Below are 18,711 nucleotides of genomic sequence, written 5' to 3'. Positions count from 1 at the left end.
AGAGGGAAAATGGGTAATTCAATCAAGGCCAAATGTTTATTACCCTTCTGGTGCCTGTGAAACCTGAAAACTGTCTGTCAATGTCAGGGCCACGTCACTGTCTCTAATTGGTGGGATTAGCATCAGATTTTGGTTGCCATCTTCTGTTTATCACTCTTTTTTATTTAGTCTTTGCGTTTATCATCTGCATCACTCGCTGACGAAAGCAAAAGAAACAGCATTGATAGTGTAATGTTACTAATGTTCCAGAGGGTTAGGTTAGTCTTTCAGCATCACTGCTTAACACTTGTGTGAAAAGGTGGCTGGCTGTGGCTTCTCCTTTCCAGAAGTAGTGCAAGAGTTGTATATTCCTTCCTTAGAAAAAAGTGTCAGGGTTATGGAGTGCACCTCAGCAACCAAACACAAGCTTCTGGGCATAGGAAATAAGAAACATGAGATTGTTTTTGCGGGGGCTGTTGGGGTGTGTGAGATAGCAGGAACAAAGAATATTTTCTTAAATCAAGAATTTGTTGTAGGAGTGGTGTCATCAGTTGGGTTTTAAGTTTCTTGTCCATAGGTGTCAACAAATTGAGGGAACAGGACCAAAAAAATAAACCGTACAAAATCAGTGCCTTTCAACACTTAGTGTATGAAGTATAGTGCAAGCTCTAAACAGGGTAAAGCAATTGCCTTGAAAACTGGACAGCAAGATGACTATTGCGTAGAATAGCGAAGACTTGGGGTTGAAGAAGTTAGGTGCTTTTGAGATGAGATATTTGGGGAAAATCTGTTATCCCAGAAGAGATTGGTTTCTGATTTTCCCTCAATCCTGGGACGTGGTCCTTTTATCTCTGGAAGAGAATTTCCTGGGGAATCTGGGGGGGTTTTGTGTGTGGGGAAGCTCTTAACTCTGGACAGTGCATAGTAAGATTTATCCTAGCCAGCATTTTTAAGTTTTGGTCCACTGTAACTTCACATCCTGTTCTCTGAGGATAAGTAACTAAGGCCTTTATGTGATCTGAATTTGTTTATTCTATAATGGTAATAGTTATCTACTTGAAAGAAATAAGACCCAGGTAATGAGTAGATAACATTGAGGAAATGGGTGATCTGCTTAGTCATGCAGACTCTGTAAGAAATTCTTTTTTTCTGACTATCCCTTAAAAAATATATATAAAATTTTAGAGGTGCCTTTTTTTCTTCCTCCTGTACTTACTGTCGCACTTTTGAAAAACAGGGAAGAGAGGAGATCTTATATTTCAACTAAATCAATATTTCTGGTCAGTGAAATGCTTATTTTAACAGAATGAGATACAGAGCTGTTAGCTTCTGCTGCTAGTGTGGAACCTTTTTGTGAATATACACACATTTATAGTGATGAGTGCATCCTCCAGAAAGTCTTTAATTTTTGCTATTTGCCTCCTTCATCCCTAACAGAGAGAAAACTATGAATGAAATTGAGTGAGGTGTTACAGCATTGCCAGTAAATCTGCTCTGGAAGTGCCATGTAACTGGTTTTCTCTGTTAAACGATGACAATAATTGTACCCAAGAACTCCCATCAAAAGAAAAGTTAAACTTACTATTCAGATTTCTGAGTTCAGCCCAAATCAATAATGATCAAGCATTCCTACAAGTAGACAAGTGGGTAGCTTGAATAAAATGACTTGGCAACCTTGATTCAAGAGGAGGGGAGGAAAGATAGAGATGGGACAAGAAATTCCATTCCTGTTATATTTTGGGAGATAGCAGCAGCTGAGTGTAGGGATGTTGACTTCTTACAACATATGGTCCCCTTCACTTGGGATGGTAACATGTCAACAGGACGCTGGAAGAACTGGCTTGCCTGCAGTTCCTTCTGTACTTGCTCGCTGGGTACGGCTGCCAGTCAAGCAGCATTTGCAAATGCTAAATGAGCTTTGATAGAAAAAGTGGTCACTTGGGGAAAGCAGTTGACTGAAACTTGCACTTAACTTTGAGAGAAAGAATACACCAAAGGGTATGGGGTTTTTTTGAAGATCACAGTTGAATGCTGTTTATCATTCTGCTTCTGAAACTTGGAAACGTAACATTTAGATTCTGCATGGGTATGAATATCTATACAGTATTGTCTGTTCAGTAAAGCAAGTATTCCTAAAGACATTCCTAGCATTTATTAAAGTTAAGTGAATTTATAAATTTGGGAGATAGTGACATTTTTACTCTAAAAAAGTTGTGTCTAATAGCCAGCAGCTACTTCTGTCCACGACTGTTGTGGTGCTTATTCACCATACTGTGTTTTTTTAATAATTTGCTAATATATCCTTTTTCAATGGCACCTTCCTGTCTTAGCATTGGGGATGTGCTTGTGCCCATTCATAAGGGTAATTAACATCCTGTTTAACATATGTTGGGACTGGACAGTCGGGTATGTTTACCGAAAGGGTATGGTGACCCGCAGGGTATATTAACTTTCTGTTAATATTTGCCTATCTCCTTAGCCAAACTTGCATTGTGCTGCTTTTAAAGCTCTTGTGAAAGTAAGCTCAAGAATGTAGAGTCAGATACTCACAATTTGGTAAGCTAACAATGTAATATGTATATCATGAGGCTCATAGCTCAGTTTCTTTCGTGAAAGAATACCTATTATCTCTAATTGGGGTGGTTTATGTGTGTGTATGCAAATGATCCCCTAAACAGAGTGTTGGATTGTTTGTGCTGTACGGTGAGAGGCAGTAAGCTGCGTTCTTTTCCCTTGCAGGCCTGTCCAAACCATTGGGAGGTTTTGAGCCAGCGAAACGCAACCAAAGTGGCGATTCCATTGCTAAGGACAAAACCACAGGAGGCTATTTCATCCAGTTGCTTTCCATGTGAGCTGCCTGTAGTGTCAATCCTAAGTGTTATCAAAAGAAATGTATTTGTGGAGGATAGATAAGGATCAGTGTGACTGGTTTATTTTGACCTGATTAGTGGGAAGGGCAAAGATCAACAGGTTTTGGTGACTTTGTTCTCAAAACCAGCAGAAAAATGACCTTTGTAAGTAGCATTTACTGTAAATTTTTCCAGCACTGTGCAAGTAGAATGTTATGTTGGAGGGAATGACTCTGAAAGAAACCCAAGTTTCTGACAGTTTTTAATCCTTTAATGGATTTTTAATCTACAGTGGAATCCAATAAAAATTAGTTTAATGTCTGATTGCTTGACAGACTGCAGCAACTTGGGTCTAACATATGCTAATTGTCATCTTCATATCATGCGAGTTCAAAACTGTTTATTTCCATTTCCTCCTACTTCAGGATTTTTTGGTTTTCTTCTTTCTTTTTTTACTTGTCTTTGAGTTTCTTTGGTAAACTGTAGGTGGCATAAGTAACGCTTTCTCATCACTAGTGTAATTATCATTGCTGGAGGTGGGGTAAGGAATAAAGAGGAACAAAAACGTGTTGAATTCTTCCTTTTTCTAAAAATTGCATAAACCAAAACCTCAGGTTTTAAGTCCAGTTCTGAAGAGGAAGAAAGATGAGGCATCGAAAACAAACTCCCAGTCCTCTGTATTTCTTTGTGAAATGCAGACATATGACCAAAGGAAGAGTTGAGTTGTGTTTACTCTGTGATCTGATGATGACAGTGTGCAATGTGACGGGCGTCTGTCTCATAGGTGATGGTGGGTTCCCCTGGACCACTGCTGATGGGAAAGCTTGTTTCCTGAGCAGAGACACAGTCAAAGGTGGCGAATCATTCGCTCGTAATGAAACGTGCTTCTCTGGGAGGCAAAGAAAGAACAGTGTGTGGATGGGGCGATACTGAAAAAAACAGGATAAATTAACTAGGCCTTTCAGCATTGGGAAAACATGCAATTTGCTCATTCTGAAAGATGAAAGTGTTGTTTATGAGCTATATCAGCCTATTTCTGTGGGATATCCTTCAAGGAGGTAAGACATAATGTTAGCATATCTCAATGACCAAAGCCATAGCTTGTCTGCATAGAGTGACAGTGACTGATCTTTCCTTGGGAGGGGATTAGCTCTTTGCCTCGTCACTCCTCTCTGTTCCACTGCTTCTGTTTATGTAATTTATTCTTGATTTATTACATAACTTCTTCTCTGGCACCTATGTATAATGAGAGCTTAAACTCCTAGAGGGATCTTTCAGTTATCTGGATCTTCCTTGCTCGTGGGAATTGGCTCACCTCTTGCCATAGTTTGGGTACTCACAAAGGCTTGGCATACCTCTCCCATGAGCTGACTTTTAAAATCTGTCTTTTGGAATTTGTGAATGGTTATCGTTAATGCAGCGTAGGCGAATTTGCCCCAAATTAATCTGCTATATAAAATGTATTGAATGTAATTTGGAATCCTGACATGCTGTGCCCTACTGTGGAGTCTTCCCTGACATTTGAAATATTTTCTCGGGATTTTACTCCTCTCGCAGATACTGGTTGTTTTTCTATAGCTACAGCACCATGGGCAAAACCTGTGAAAGCACACAGGTAAACATAAAGCTTTTATGTTGAAATGCTATTTGCTTTGAAAGCAGAAATGGTGATCAGGGAAGGAAACTTTCCTTTTCTCAACATTTTCTTTAGCAGGGAATGCAAGTGCCATTTATACAGCAGTTGCCAGAGCTAAAAACATAAAGGGGGTTCTGTTGAGTAAGAGACAAAATTTCTGTTCATTTGTGATGGTGTTAATCCAGATGAGTATCAGTAATTACTGGAAGCGAAACCAATCACATGCTTCTTACCTCAGCCTGAAATTTTATCAGTGCAAAACAAACCGCTCTTCTAGAGTTGATTTATAGGAAGCCAGTTTCTACTTTAATGTGATTAAATAAAATTGCTTTTAAAAGCAATGCAACATTGTTTAGGCAAATAATTGTATACCTATATACAACCACAAAGATAGTTTGCCCATTTCTGCTGGCTCTTTCCAGATATAAAGAGTTTGTCAGTGCCTTATGAAGTCTGTGTGGAAGTGAGCACTGATATCTTAAGAAGAGCGTTCAGTTTTTTCTTTAGAGGTTACAAAGCATTGATGCTCTCGGCATTAGGGCATCCCTTCTGAAACGCAGGAGAGCAAGGACCCTGTGGCAGGAGGTTCCCGCAGCAGTTGATGGATGACGCCGGTGTGTGCCGCTGCCACCAGTCTGGGTTGTGTAATGATCTGCAGATGCTGCCATTGACTCGCACTAGCTCTTTTTGTTGGGGATCGCAGTGGGAGCCAGGCCTTATGTAATGTTCATTGTCACATTCTCCGTTTCAGTACTGTTGTGTCAGCAGAGGGGAAGGATTAGCTCTCCCTTTTCTTTCTTTATGGGCTGGTTTTAGGGGTTGGTGGTTTTTTTTTGCTTTCTCCCACTCCTTCTTGCAGCAGCTTTTGTTATTTTTGTTGTCAGGGAACAACCAGTTTCGGGCTGTTCTTAGTATTGTGGTGCCTTTTAGGAAAGAGATTGTTAACCTAGAGAGAATAGAAGAGCAGGTCCTGCAACTCTCCCAAAACTGGTATATGGAAGTGTTTTTTAAAGGACTCTGTTATTTATTTTGTTTCCTCTCAATTCCTTCTCCCACAAATCACAGTGGGCTCCTTAATACCCTCATCAAATGTGGGCAAAGACTAGATGTATTGTGCCTATGTTTATGTGGGGTGGGAAGAAGCACACTTGCCTCTCTCAGATGGGTGGTCCAGGGCAAGCAGATGCTCTCCAATTTAGGATTTGACAGGCTGCTGCATTTCCCTTTCTTCAGTTTAATATTCCTGTAGTAAACACATCACTTAGGGGATCAATGGCACTTAGTTTTGTTGCGATTTGAACAAGAGGAAATGAAGGAGGAGACTTGTTTTCTTCCTTCCCAGCTAGCAGTGTGTGGCCACCCTGAGTCGCAGCTGAAAAACTGTATTGCTCGAGTCTTAACAGTCTTGGACTGCAAAGGAAAGAGGGATTTAAATCATAGAGTAATCAATTAAGGATGGCTTTAAATGCAATTTGTGGGGGTTATCGCTGGGGGGGAAAGAAATTCCTGTTGATTTTTTTTCAGTAAACACTTGCTTTGTTTAAAGGGGATCAGCTAGACTAATGTTGGTCAGTAATGCTGTTGGCTCTCTTTTGAGAAAATGTTTATCCTTTTAAGTGATTTTTTTCCACCCCTCCAGTTTTTTACACGATAATGTAAAATAGAGATGTTAATATGTTACATAATGTAAATTGGAGAAGTTCTAATGTGTGTTAGAATCAAACTGTCCAAACCCACTGATCTCAGGTTTATTTCTTATTAGATTTTTAAATTGAACAGAAAAGTATTCACTGTTATTTTGCAATAACATTGCAAGTTATTACTTGCAAACTGTTACAAGATTTTTTTTTATCGTAGAGAAGCTTAAGCTCATGAGTTCTTTAGTGAGCCATCTGGATGCTTTATTATAATTTTCCATTAGTTACTGAAGGCTACCTATATGGTACCAGAGCTGTGCTAGCATGCGATCTGGCAAAAAGATGAGATTTCTGCTGAGGAGCCAGCAGTTACGTTCGTACGCATCTAGTTTGAAGTGTTTGTGTGTGAGCTGAGTGTGTGAGAGAAATCTTATGGCCCAACCAACCATTTTGCTGTTTTGCTGCCAAACAAACAAAAGATAAAGGAAATTATTATCATAAAACATGACCATATAGCAGGAACTGAAGAGCGTTATGCAGCACTGACTTTGAAATACCTGGGTTTATTAAACGGTCTGTGCAAATCCTCTTGTGATTTGCCAGTGTGCTTGATCCTGTTTCTATGGCCAGGCACCACAGTGACCAATGTGAAGTCTTGGTTACAAAACAGGCTTTAAGGGACAAATCTTGATGAGTCCCAGATATTGGGCTTGGCTGGAGGTTGAGGAGGTGATGGAATCCTCTTTACTGTTCAGCACCGCAGTAGCATTAGTCTTAAACCTGCCCTTTCTGAAGGGATTTGTATGGGATGGGTGTGTACTCCGCAACGAGCATGTCCTGTGCCTAAATCACTTGTGTTGGAGCAGGCAAAGAGCTTCTGTAAAGACACGTTGGCTTCTGTGGTTCCTGGAGGTAGAGGGGAATCCTGCTCCCTCCTTGCTCAGGTGGGGAAGGACTCCAGACCTACATCCTTCCTTTTTACTTGTTTGTATTTGTAATAGGTAATTAAATAGTAGTTTAATTTTTATACTGCTGATGAATACTCTGGTGAAAGCGATGATGTTGCACAGAAATGGGCAAAGTCACCAGATCCCATGATGTCTGCTGTTTCACTTAATAGTTTGGCTCATGGCACGTGTGACCCTGTGGTGAAAGACTATCACTTGGAAAGGAAAAAAAGTGTGCTTTCACATTTCTCTCTCAACTTCATACGTAAGAAGAAATGGTGATTTTTAAACCTCTGCAGAGTGAAAGCAAAACACAAGGACAACAGAAATGTGTCCACATTTGCAAGCCCTTGAAGTTTCCTACTTCAGAACTGGGCCTCCTTTCTGTGCAGGCTGAGGAGGCGGCAGTCCTCACCACATGGCATTTACTATCTGAAATGTTCTACCTTAAAAAAGCAAAGCCCAAAAAACTTCCTAACTATTTTTAGCTTTGTTGAAAGACAGGACATAATACATGAGAGAGGCTGTCTTGGATGTTAATTTGATGTGCAGTTGATTGCAGGGTTTAACTTCCTGGGTAGGATAAACATGACAGCTCTTTTCTCCTCCCTGAGTAAGCAAGAGGAATTTTTCAAAGTGTTTTCACCTAATACCCCACCCCGTTTTCTCAGTGGCTTCACCAGGTATTGAACTGGGCGCTGCACCGCACGGACCTCTGGCTTTCTGTTGTAAACTGAGGTGCAACAGTTTTGGTTTGTAGTTCTTTGGTGGTGATAACCCTCCTTACGGCATGCCGCTCGGGGTGCAGCAGGGCAGGAGGCTCCGGGGTTGATCTAATGTGGGACAGCTGGAAAGTCCAGACAAATGGTAACTTTGATTAGTTGAAGGTAAGCTGTTTATCTCTCGCAAAGTGCCCTTCCTACAGCGATTAAATGTTGAGCATGGCGCACCTGTGTGTGCAAAGGCAAGAGATGGGGCAGGTTGGAATAACTCGGCCATAAAACAGTAGCGGCAGCTACAATCTGGCCCTGTTGTGTAACTCCCCTTGGTGGAAGGCTCCAAACTGGGTCAGATCGGTGTGAGAAACGAGGGCAGTCTCGCAGCTGTGTAATGCCTACCTGCCTTTGTGCCGTGTCCCTGCTGCGTGCTCCCGGTGCCACCGGGCAGGGTGGGAGCCCTCCGGAGACCCGAGGCTTATGCAATGGAGAGCGGCTGCGGAGCTGCCAGAGCCGAGGAGGAGGATGGGAAGGAGGAAGGCAGATGGCAGCGTGACAATAGGCACGGAGGAGTTAACCGTCTTTGTTTCACCCACTTTCTGCAAGATTTAATTAAGTCTTTTTGAAAGCTTCTGTTTAACTCTCCTGCATACAGCTGGGGCTGCTGTATGAGTGTCAAGAGTTAGCTTATAAAGAACATGTACCTCCTGCTAAACAAAAACAACGCTTAGATTAGAGCCCTTTTGTACTCCAGTCTGAGAGAGCGCTGCTCTCCACTGAGTTTGATTTTATTTATAGAAATACAAGGACCCATACCCTTTAAACAATTTTCAGAAAGTGTTTTCTGGTGGGTTTTTTAAGGTTCTGCAACAAACAGCAAAACATGAGAGATGATACACAGGCGGATACTGATGGGAGAAACTGTATCATGTGTCATTCTTTGACCTGGAGCATTTAGTGGCATTACAGCACTTCTGCTTTTCCCCTTTGTAGATAAGAATTCATTCCTGCCATTTTAGTAGTATTTGTAATTTTTTTTTTTGGTGGGTTTTTTGTTTGGTTTTGGGGGATTTTTGTTGTGTTGGTGCTTTGTTTACTGGGATAGTAAAAACATGGAAATTTTTTAATATGCTTCTCTTGGTATCGTTTCCAACAGATAGCGTGCAAAGTGCTTTATTAGCACAGTATGGGCAACATGGAAATAAATAAATCCCCTTGAAATCCCAGGTGACCAGCAGAGACCCACAAAGGTAACATTACTGACCATCTCCTTCTGAAATGTAAGGAAACACATGCGGCTTTGCAGTTAAGGGGCTTGAGTACAACTTGTAAAGAGTAAAACAACGTTTGTTTTCTTTAGGGCTGGAAGGAAACACAGTTGCTGTTCAAAAGTAAAAATAAGCCCTGTTTTGAAATACACTTAGGCTTTAGCACAGCATTTGTCAGGAAAAACTTCTGATAATAGATTGCTTTGCATCTGCAGTCCTTGACTGAAGTCACCAGATGTCAGAAAGTACGTGGTGCTGGACCTTGCAGTGCCCAAGGGGTCACCGTATTGCAGCAGGGCTCAGTACCTGCCTACCAGCAGTCCGCAGGAGCCGGATGAAGCCATTTGGCTTGTGGAAACTGGCAGGGTTCCACTTGAGCTAATTTAGATTTTTTGGCCTTTCCTACCATCTGCTTGACTAAGCCAACTTATTTCGTGTGACACGTGTAATAATGTAGGGACTTCAGTTGTCTCTGCCTGGTGCAAAGCGCTCCTGGGACGTGGTGGTAAAATGCTTCCTGTTCCAATACCAATCTCCACAAAGCCTGTTCTTCCCTTGTGTTTATTTTCTTTCAGACACTCTTCAGTGTTATTGAGGAGCCGAGAGAGGCAAAGTGGGAACTGATGACTTCAGCTGGAATAATTCAGCATGCTTGACAGTTAGATTTTCAGCCCTGCTACAGGGGTGTTGAGTTGTGTCTTTAACCTTCAAGGTTCTGAGCTCATCTAGTTACTGCTGAAACACAGCTGAAAATGAATTTTTTCTGTTTCTTGAAGTGTTTGTAGATATATATGGTGCCTTATCTGCTTAGAAGTTTCTTTTGTGGTTTGTTTTTTTGTTTATTTTTTTTAAAGTGGCTGATTAGTTCTCAAACATTTTATAGTTTACATTGGAAATGTGGTGTAAGTAGGGGGCAGTAGAAAATGAGTGGCAAGCAAATGTTTCCCTCATCTTTCTATAAAGCTTTCTGGGGAATGTGTGGATAGTAATTCTTCTGAGGCTTGATTTTTGAGCACATCCTTTGCTTTCTGTTCCTCGAGATCATTATGCTTTCTTTATTTTCCTTTCTTGATTGTGTTTCTTTCTTTTCATCCATCTTACACAGCTCCTTTATGCTAATTCTTTGTATATGGAAGAGGAGTGCCCAGGAGTACCCGTCACTGTCCAGAAGTGACGGTGGATGGTCTGAACAGATAAACTTGTGGCTTTGTGATTGCCATGACCCTCTCTTTAGTTTTTATTGTTATTTTGTACCATAACTTCTGCTGTGATGCACCGGAGTAGCGTAACGGAGGAATTATGCACAGCCAGATTCGGCTCTTGTCCTTTAGAGAAAGGAAATGCAAATTCCCTCTGATCCATCCTTCCTTTGTGCTGACTTTTCTTCTAACCCTGCTTTACAAAGGGACATACAACCTTCAAAAACTGGATCTTTGTTGTCTTCTGTCTGTACTGTTAAAATAATGCTGTCTCTGTTCCGTTGGTTGAAATGAAGACTTCAGGCAGGCTGTGATGAGTAGCTGGGTGACCTTCACAGTGGGTACAGCTAAGTCAGGAGGGTGGTTTCTGTCTGTGACCCACAGTCTGCATACTGCGATGATGTTTTCGGTGCTTGGGGATCAGGGTAGCAGGTATCCATATGGACTGATCCTTTTTTTTCTATGCTTCATGTTTGGATGGTAGTGTTCTGAAATTGTTCACACAATTTATTTATTTTTGCATCTTTGTATAATCAGATATCGATACTAGGAGTCTTTCTGCTGTGTGCATGTCGAGAATACCAAGAAACAGGTGTTGTTTTGAGTGACTAGTTAATATATTGGTTCTGATATTGATTCTACAATGCTGGGCCTATATCATTATGATACATTGCTTTTGGCATCTATTTTCTACACAGGATTTTGTGCACAGTCCGATATAACTGTTATTTAAAAGACTGATGGCAGATTTGTGTTTTTATGTGCAGTAATCCTGCTATGATTTTAAGCCTTGAGGCTCGAAGGTTGGGATTTACCGAGCTCATTACGTACCTCTTCTTTTCTCGCAGGGCTGCCTCACGGTAGAACATGAGCAGGTAATGCACAAGGAGCACCACTGGGAATCATGTCAGACGAGTCAATCTCAGGGAGTGATCCGGACCTGGACCCGGACTTGGAGCAGGAGGATATGGAAGAGGAGGAGGAGGAAGATGAGGAAGAGGCGATGGAGGAGGACAATGATGGGGATGACGAGGAGGACTTACTTGATGAGAGTGGTAAGTGAATGGGGTTGCGAATCTCTGTGTACATACGTTGTACAAAACTGGCATTACTAATTTTGGTGAGTGACACCTTGGTAGATAGCGTAAGGGTTCGGATTTGTCCAGTGCTTGGTAGGGAGAAGTGTGCTTATGTGGGTGTTTAGTTTAAATAGGGATTTAATGTAGGTTAAATTTGGACTTCTGGCCAAAAAAAATTTCCATCATGTAAACAAGCCACAAGCATAAATTGTCAGGATGACAGAATTTTTAAAATAGCTACAGATTCTGGGGAAGCAATTATATAAAGAAGTAAATAAATCAGTTTACAATTACTTGTAGTATTAAAGGGATCCGGTGAAATTAAATACATTTACATCACTGGCTTGCCCATAGGTAAATAATTCAATGGGTGCTATGGACAGTTTTTGCTTACTTAGAATAATCATCTTTAACAACTGGAAGATGTTCTTTTCTGACAGCATACAGGCTGGGATTTTTTTGTTTGTTTGTTTTACAATATGAAAGGTGACAGTGCAGACTAAGTAAGTTGTCACCTTCTATCCTCACCTAGTTATAACTGCCTCACTTGCCTCTTCAGTTGGGACCAGTATAGCTGTTTGTGGACCTGTGCTGTGCAGCTTCCATTTAACCAAGATTAGGTAACAGTTCTGGTTCATGGCGTGATCCTAGAAATATGTTTGTTGGTCCAGCAGAAGGGCTGATATTCTAGGGCACGGGAGCGCATGGCTCAGGTGGGAGTTCCCCATGCTGTATTTGCCACCAAACTCCTTGTATGATAAAACTACAGCCCAAGCCTAAGGGGATGCTGTGTTTGCTTCCTTTTAAAATTGTAATTTTTAATAATTTCAAAGTGTGTGCAGATTTTTGAATGCACCTACTTCAGCCTACTGAAAAAAGTCTTCCTTTTCTTAGTGTAGAATGTATTAAAGACACATACTTCTCTGTTTTTCTAGTTACCAAAGTATTTTTGGTTTCAAAGTACATTATTGTCCTCAAGTGTTGTTTGGTTTTTTTCTTCCAGCCATGTGCTACTTGAAGATGCTGTTTTGATTTAAAATGCTTATAAAATGTTTACACAAATGAATTTTATTCTTCTGGTTTTATTCACATGATGACTTTTTCTAATGAGAAAGCAGCAGAAATGGAAGTGTTAGCTGAGGCCAGATACAAGGGAATTCCCAGGAAATAGAGCTATAGGGCCACAGATTACTTTGTTCACCAGAACTTGCACCCAGCTGAGCAATAGGAAGCGTGACATTGCAGACAAACTTTTATTAACAGAGAGGAGCGGTTGTATATTGTGTCCAAGTAGGTCATTCCCCATGGTTATTTTATCGTAGACCTATGTATTTTATCATCTACATCTATATTATTGTGGCTGAATACTCATAATCGTTTGTCAGGATTATTCTTTCCAAAGCAAACAAAATTAATGTAGGTATATCAGAACATTGCTAACTGTTAATGACAGCTTTTTATTTTCATCTTAAAACACTAGAAACACATTTATGCTTTATATTGCTTTAGTGACTAATTAAAAATAAATTTTAACAAATGTAGGAAATAATGAGGAAGAGTAAAAACATTTTATGTTAGTTATACATAAATTGTCTTTTTAAAGTTGTTCATTAGGTACAGGAAAATCTCTTTCTCACATAATCTGAGCAAAGATAGATTATTCTGAGGTTTCAGATTGTTTCGGTTTGAATTCTGTTTGCCAGAATATCAGGATGCTTTCTGTGTGCTTAGCTGTATAAATATTGTTTTCTGCGGAGGTGTCCACTCTGCTTTTCCTGATATCTCTTCACAGCTACATACTGCCTCAGAAATGTCATTTGACATCCTTATTACCTTAGATCTAATAGAAAACTGATCTCCTGCTATTTGGCCTATGAAATATAGCTAACTTCAGAATTAAGAGGATCATTCTATTTTGCCCATCTGATGTTTATAGTCCTGTCTCTTTGTAGATGACCCTTCTTCATAAAAATCCTCTTAGGAACAGACAGTTACTTTTATTCACAAGAAGGAAGTGCGTGTTCTAATGTTTACACTATAGAGCTTTTTAAAAGCTTAATTTTAATAATTTCCGTTAAAATTTTGTTCTCCTTGTTCCCAGCAGTCCTGTTCTCCTCCCTTCCTGGTACTGCGGTTGTTCCATAGATGTTCCAGTGGCGATCCCATGGCCATCCTTCCCTTGTGCATATTTCTAGCACTACAAAATTTAGAATATTATTAATCTTTCAAAGTTATTTCCTTGGAAGGGCGACAGGCTGCATATATGTTTTCCCCAAACTGAAACTGATTACTTGTTTTAAATAATAGTGATTATAACAATTATAAAACTCACATTTTACTGCTTGCTTGCAAAATAGTGGCTTCATTTTGGGAACAGAGGTTTTCCATGTTTTGATGGTGACTCAGATTGCTTATGAACCTTCCAGGGTTAATGTAATATTATCCGCACTTGTTGGGGGTGGATAGCCTGGTCTCAGACTTAGCTGAGACTCTTAGACTTGTGTTTTGCACGGTTAACCTGTTTTCATCTTTTTGATATATGTTGTGTGTGGAATTAATATTTGTGGTGGTTTCAGTTTCAGAATTTTCTTTGTGTTCTTTTACATTTTGGGAATTGAGTGCTATCTTCAGTTTTGGTGCAGTTTTTCTCCTTTCTGCTCTGAGAACCTGAAGTTTTGTTTGCGTTTAGTATAGGCTGTCCATAGATGGTCTAGAGTTTACTTTAGTTCGGATGTTTATGGTACAAACTTTCAGTCTTGATGAAAGCAGTTCTTCCTCTCCTTCTCCCTCTGCCCCCAAGGAAGAAAAAGAGCACAGAAGGATAGTTTTCTGACTATTTCTGAGTGAGTGTTAATAACCACATAGCTTACATTCCTTGTACATTTCTTCAGTGGTGGTCAGTTATTGAACCTTAGCATCACGTGTAGGAGGAGATTGTGTAGCTTTATGTCTTTTTTTTCTAGAGCACTTCTTCCAGGACATACCTACCCTGCCACTTGCAACCCCTTCCTAGTGGCTGCCACACTGCACACTCATCCTAGCAGCACGCTCCAATCCTAGCTGGAGGCTTCCGCTGCTTTCCCAGCCTTGTCATCCCTACCCACTGCATCTGTTTTCCAATCACTTGTGGGTAGCAGCACTTGTTTTATCATGTTTGATTTTGTGATGCCAGTGCATGACTGCTAAGAACTTCTTTTGTTAACTCCCTAAATCCTTTTCACTAGAAATGTTATGTACTGATGACTGTAGAGATAAAGGGCTGTTTCAAGTCCTGCACTTTTTCTCTGATCCTGGTAGTTGCTCAGGGCTGTGTAGAAGTCCATAGGAATAAAAGCTTATTTGAGCAAAGAGGAAACAAACCTCCAGTGTAGATTTTAGAGATCATTTCAAATGCAGGGACTATTCATACCTTAGAGCTTTCCCGAGGAAAAGCTGTTGAGTGAACGAATCCCACTGTAGTGCTGTTTTTTTCACTTTCTGAATGTCTTTGGATTGTTGTGATTGAAGTCTCTGGAATTCATTGTCTCTTACTCATATGTGTTGCTGTCATTCTGCTGTTAATAGTGATGGCAAGTTGCTTGTTTTCTTACCTCTGAGTATATGGGTTAAACACTTTTTTTTAAAGTGTAACTCGGGTGAAAGTGTAAAAGCTGGTCGTTTCAGTTCTCTGAAAGGTGTCCTAATGAGCGCAGGCGTTCAGACACTGTTCCCAGAGGCTCCAAGTTGTGTTTGCGTTACAGGGTGTGTGGTACAGCAGACGGATTCAGTACTTCTGGGGTATAGCAGTGGACGATTTTCCAATACCATGATAGTACTGCAATTCTTAATGTACAGATGTACCAGGCAACACCAAATAAGAGCATATTAGGTGCTACTGTGATATGACAATGTCCACACAATCAGCCTTGTCTTCAGCACTGTCTTGTCCACTTTGCCTGTTTTGTCCTGTCCCATCCCCTCTTTCTGCCCCCAGGACCGGGGGCATGCCAGCTCCATAGCATCTGTTTGTGGAGAACAGGAGAGGATGCAGGCAGTCTGTGTTCCCTCTTCCTGCCTCAGGCTCATACTGTTCCTACTCCTCCCTGACAAAGTGCTGAAGCAAAACAAAACTGCACTGTGGGGGGTTTTTGCGGACGCACAGACCCTAAGGGAGGAGTGAATAAGGAGCACAGTTGTGTTGGTGGTACAGAATCACAAGTCCCAGGAGAGTGGAGGACATGCAGGTGCCTGTGCTTTTTTGTACTGCAGCTTCTTAGTAAGGTGAAGGCACCAGGGCCAAGTTTCACAATTTCTGAAAGACTGGCACAGGAGGTTAGTGAGGGGAAAGAAAGACCCTTTTCCTCACCCTTTCTTCTTAAAACTGTGCTCATCCCTGTCTATGACATTTGGTAGCAACATGACAGATTCAAACCTCTTGTTTCTGGAGCATGATCCAGGATGTATTTTAGTGGCTGCTTTTTATTTGAACTTGAGTGTGCCACTTGGTACCCATAGTTTTGAGTTTCTCAAGATACCAAGGCAGGAGTACTTGACTTCAAATGACAGCCACTGTTGATTCAGATTTGAAAAGATCTTTGCTTTCCTTGAACTCTTGCTAGAGGAAAGCCTGTTTAGTTAAAGGGGTACTGCTAGATCAGCTTTGCATACGATTTTCACTTGGTGGTTGGGGAAAAAAATGTTGGCATGGAGTTATAGCAAGAATGGATTTTGTTTAATGCGATGTTCCTTTGTGGCCTATCATCATGGTGCGTGCAGCAAGGGGTGCGATTACATTGAAAGTGAAATCGATTTGTAGCTGCCTGGATAATTTCCTCGTCTAACCTGGGGGGAAAAAAAAATCAGTGGTTAATGCCATAAGTACTAGTAAGTTCATTAGCACCTGGAGTTATTGAAGCCGAAATTATTTTGGAAATCTGTTTTAAAGTCATGTGGAAGTGTGGGTTAATATTTTTGAATGATACATGAATGCTTTCTTGAGGTACAGGGAGCTGCTGCTCATCTTGAGAGATCGTGTTATTCATATGCCTCCCACCCCTAAGTCATTCCATCTTTTCTTCTCCCCAACAAAGTGCTGGAACAAAACAAAACTCTGGTGTGTGGGAGTCCCCAGCTGGATGTGTGGAGTTGGGAATAGAGCAAATTTCTGTCCTTACAGGGGAAGAGAGGAAGGTCTTTGGTATAAATCTGTTCATTTAGCAGGCTCCTCCTGCTCATGTACACGAGTTTTTGCTTTTCATCTGAAGTTATTCTTATAAATTAGGTCATGTTATACTCACCTGTATGAAACTGAGAAGCAGAGTGGGGAGTCAGTCTCCTGAATAATACCCTGCTAAATGATACCCTATTCTTTATAATTTTATATCCAGATTTAGAAAGGCCCATACTGCTTGAGGAAAAAAGAAAAAAAAGGGGGGGGGGTTGGGAGGTGGGAGCTGCTGTTAGAAAGTAATTTATCTGCACTTTTTACTTGAATTGGATCGTTCTACTTGTATGGGTAAATGGAGTTTAGTCTCAGGAACCTGAAATCTCTTTGCCTTCTACTTTTGGCCCGACTGCACACCATTTAACTGGCTTTAAGTTGTCCTCCCTATTCACTAGAAAATGAAATGCATTCCTTAAGAAGAGAAGGAGCAAATACATACTTATTTCTTTACTCTCTCAACTCCTTTTAGAAAGCAGCTTTTCATAGCTGTGTCTTCGGGTGGTATTGAGGGTAGATGGGCACCCCAAGGTCAAGGCAGCCTCCGAGACTGTAGCTGCTCTTCGAGGAACCCTTTAATGAGATCCTTCCGTCTGCAGCAGTACGTGAGCACAGTGGACTTGATTGCTTCTTGCTTTCTGCCTTGGACTGGTGGTACATGTGCTTTGATCTCTTGTCCTTGTTGTTTAGCTGGAGGCTGGTGGCGGGGGCTAAGGAAAGGTGCAGGCCTGTCGGAGGAAGCTTGGAGTGGAGAGGAGGCTCTTTTTGTTAATCGAAAGTGGATGAGTCAGCGAAAAAGATATGGAAAGAAACAAAAGTCAGGACTTCCCTAAATCTATAAAAGCACTGAAGGCGATCAGGAGGGTTCCTTTAATTCTAAGCTCTGCTGTAGTCAGTGTTTATGTATGCCAGAGCGGTGGGTGCCAGTAAGTAATAATCCTGTAATTTAATCTGCAAGTTACTGTTTGCAGAGCACAAAGTGGATTTCTTGCAGGGGGGAAGAGAAGAGTGGTGATTGACATCTTTCCATTTTTTCCTGCTTGATGGACTTTCCTATCTTGATTCTTTTATTTTGATTGCTTGTGGCTGGATGCAGCTCCCTCTAGAGTCCACCAGTTCTATTTCTAAAGAAGCTAGAAGGGCGTATTCTGGGGGAAGCAAACTTCTCAACACTTAAGTTTGTTGTCTCTGCAATGGCCCTGATCTCTGTAAGCCTGGGAAACCAAACCTGAACTTCTGTGTACCACTGTGCACTTTGCTGTTCTTAAACAACCAGGTAAATTTTAATGCTTATAGTGACTTTTCATAGGCTGTTTTCCAAACCAACAGTTGCATGCAAAGAGGATGGCACGTGTGGTATCACAGAAATACAAAAGTAATTGCTACGTGTGCAAGAATATTGAGAATTAATATCCTGCATGTTGGCATGTGTTTAAAATCTATCAAATTTTATGGGAAACTGCATTACCTTAGAAAATGATCTTTGTGGATCCGAGTGTTTAAATACACTTTATCATATGGGTGCAGGCTGTGGGGCTCAACCTCAGGTCAGCTGGTTGTGGATAACTTGGCAAACCTGTCTCTAACTGCAGATACTGGATGCATTTCTCAGCTGGCTTGCTAGAGCTAAGAAGTTGAGGCAGTTTTATTTTTTTCTCAGTTCCTGAAAGGGATAAGAGCATCTCTGAAGTTGCTTTGTGTCTGTTAAGCATACGCTCTCCACCTCCACAAATCTTACATTTGAGACTTGTGTTGGTTTCTTAAGACCGAGACAGTTAGGAGCTGACTGTCTTCTGTGCTTCCACAATCCGGCTGAATAAAAGACAAAAGATATAGTTAGTATCAAAGGTGAAAAGAGACTGGATACTAGCATTTGCAGATTTAGCAATCCTGGTTACTGAGTAGTGCAGAAAGGTTACATTGAAATTGCAGGGAAGGTTTGCCTCTCATATTTAGGCAAAAGCCCCACTGATGTCTCTGGGACCTTTGCTTCGTTCAGAAGGCTGCGTGTTTTACCCATTATTTTTATTCTGGCAGTTTCTCTGCAATACAATCTGTCTTTCAGAACAAATGGTGTTTCTGTGTGCAGTCTGAGGGGTTTGGACCTGTTCGGCTAGCAAGTGTCTGTCTGTGTACCCAGCACATCGTATAGGAGCTACTGATGCCCATGCAGAGGCACCCAGCTCCCTTGAAGTGGCTTT

The 18,711-nt window shown here is 41.1% G+C and overlaps 1 protein-coding gene across 6 annotated transcripts in view; it reads left to right on the top strand.

Annotated features, from left to right (window-relative positions):
- The window catches only part of RAD54L2 (RAD54 like 2), a 70,050-nt gene that overhangs the window by 12,154 nt on the left and 39,185 nt on the right, over positions 1-18,711 (top strand). For 3 of the 6 annotated variants that reach the window (XM_075762855.1, XM_075762856.1, XM_075762850.1), the window contains exon 2: positions 11,080-11,286. In XM_075762855.1, coding sequence (XP_075618970.1) covers positions 11,136-11,286 — 151 coding nt within the window. In that variant the 5' untranslated portion in view covers positions 11,080-11,135. Of the gene's footprint in view, positions 1-2,718; positions 2,828-8,920; positions 9,015-11,079; positions 11,287-18,711 lie in introns of those variants that run through there. The other 3 variants (XM_075762853.1, XM_075762851.1, XM_075762852.1) reach the window with 3 other exon arrangements.

Source organism: Balearica regulorum, chromosome 10, assembly GCF_011004875.1.
Source record: "Balearica regulorum gibbericeps isolate bBalReg1 chromosome 10, bBalReg1.pri, whole genome shotgun sequence".
Lineage (NCBI taxonomy): Eukaryota > Metazoa > Chordata > Aves > Gruiformes > Gruidae > Balearica > Balearica regulorum.
Note: the sequence above shows the minus strand (reverse complement) of the source record. Positions and strands in the feature narration are given on the sequence as shown.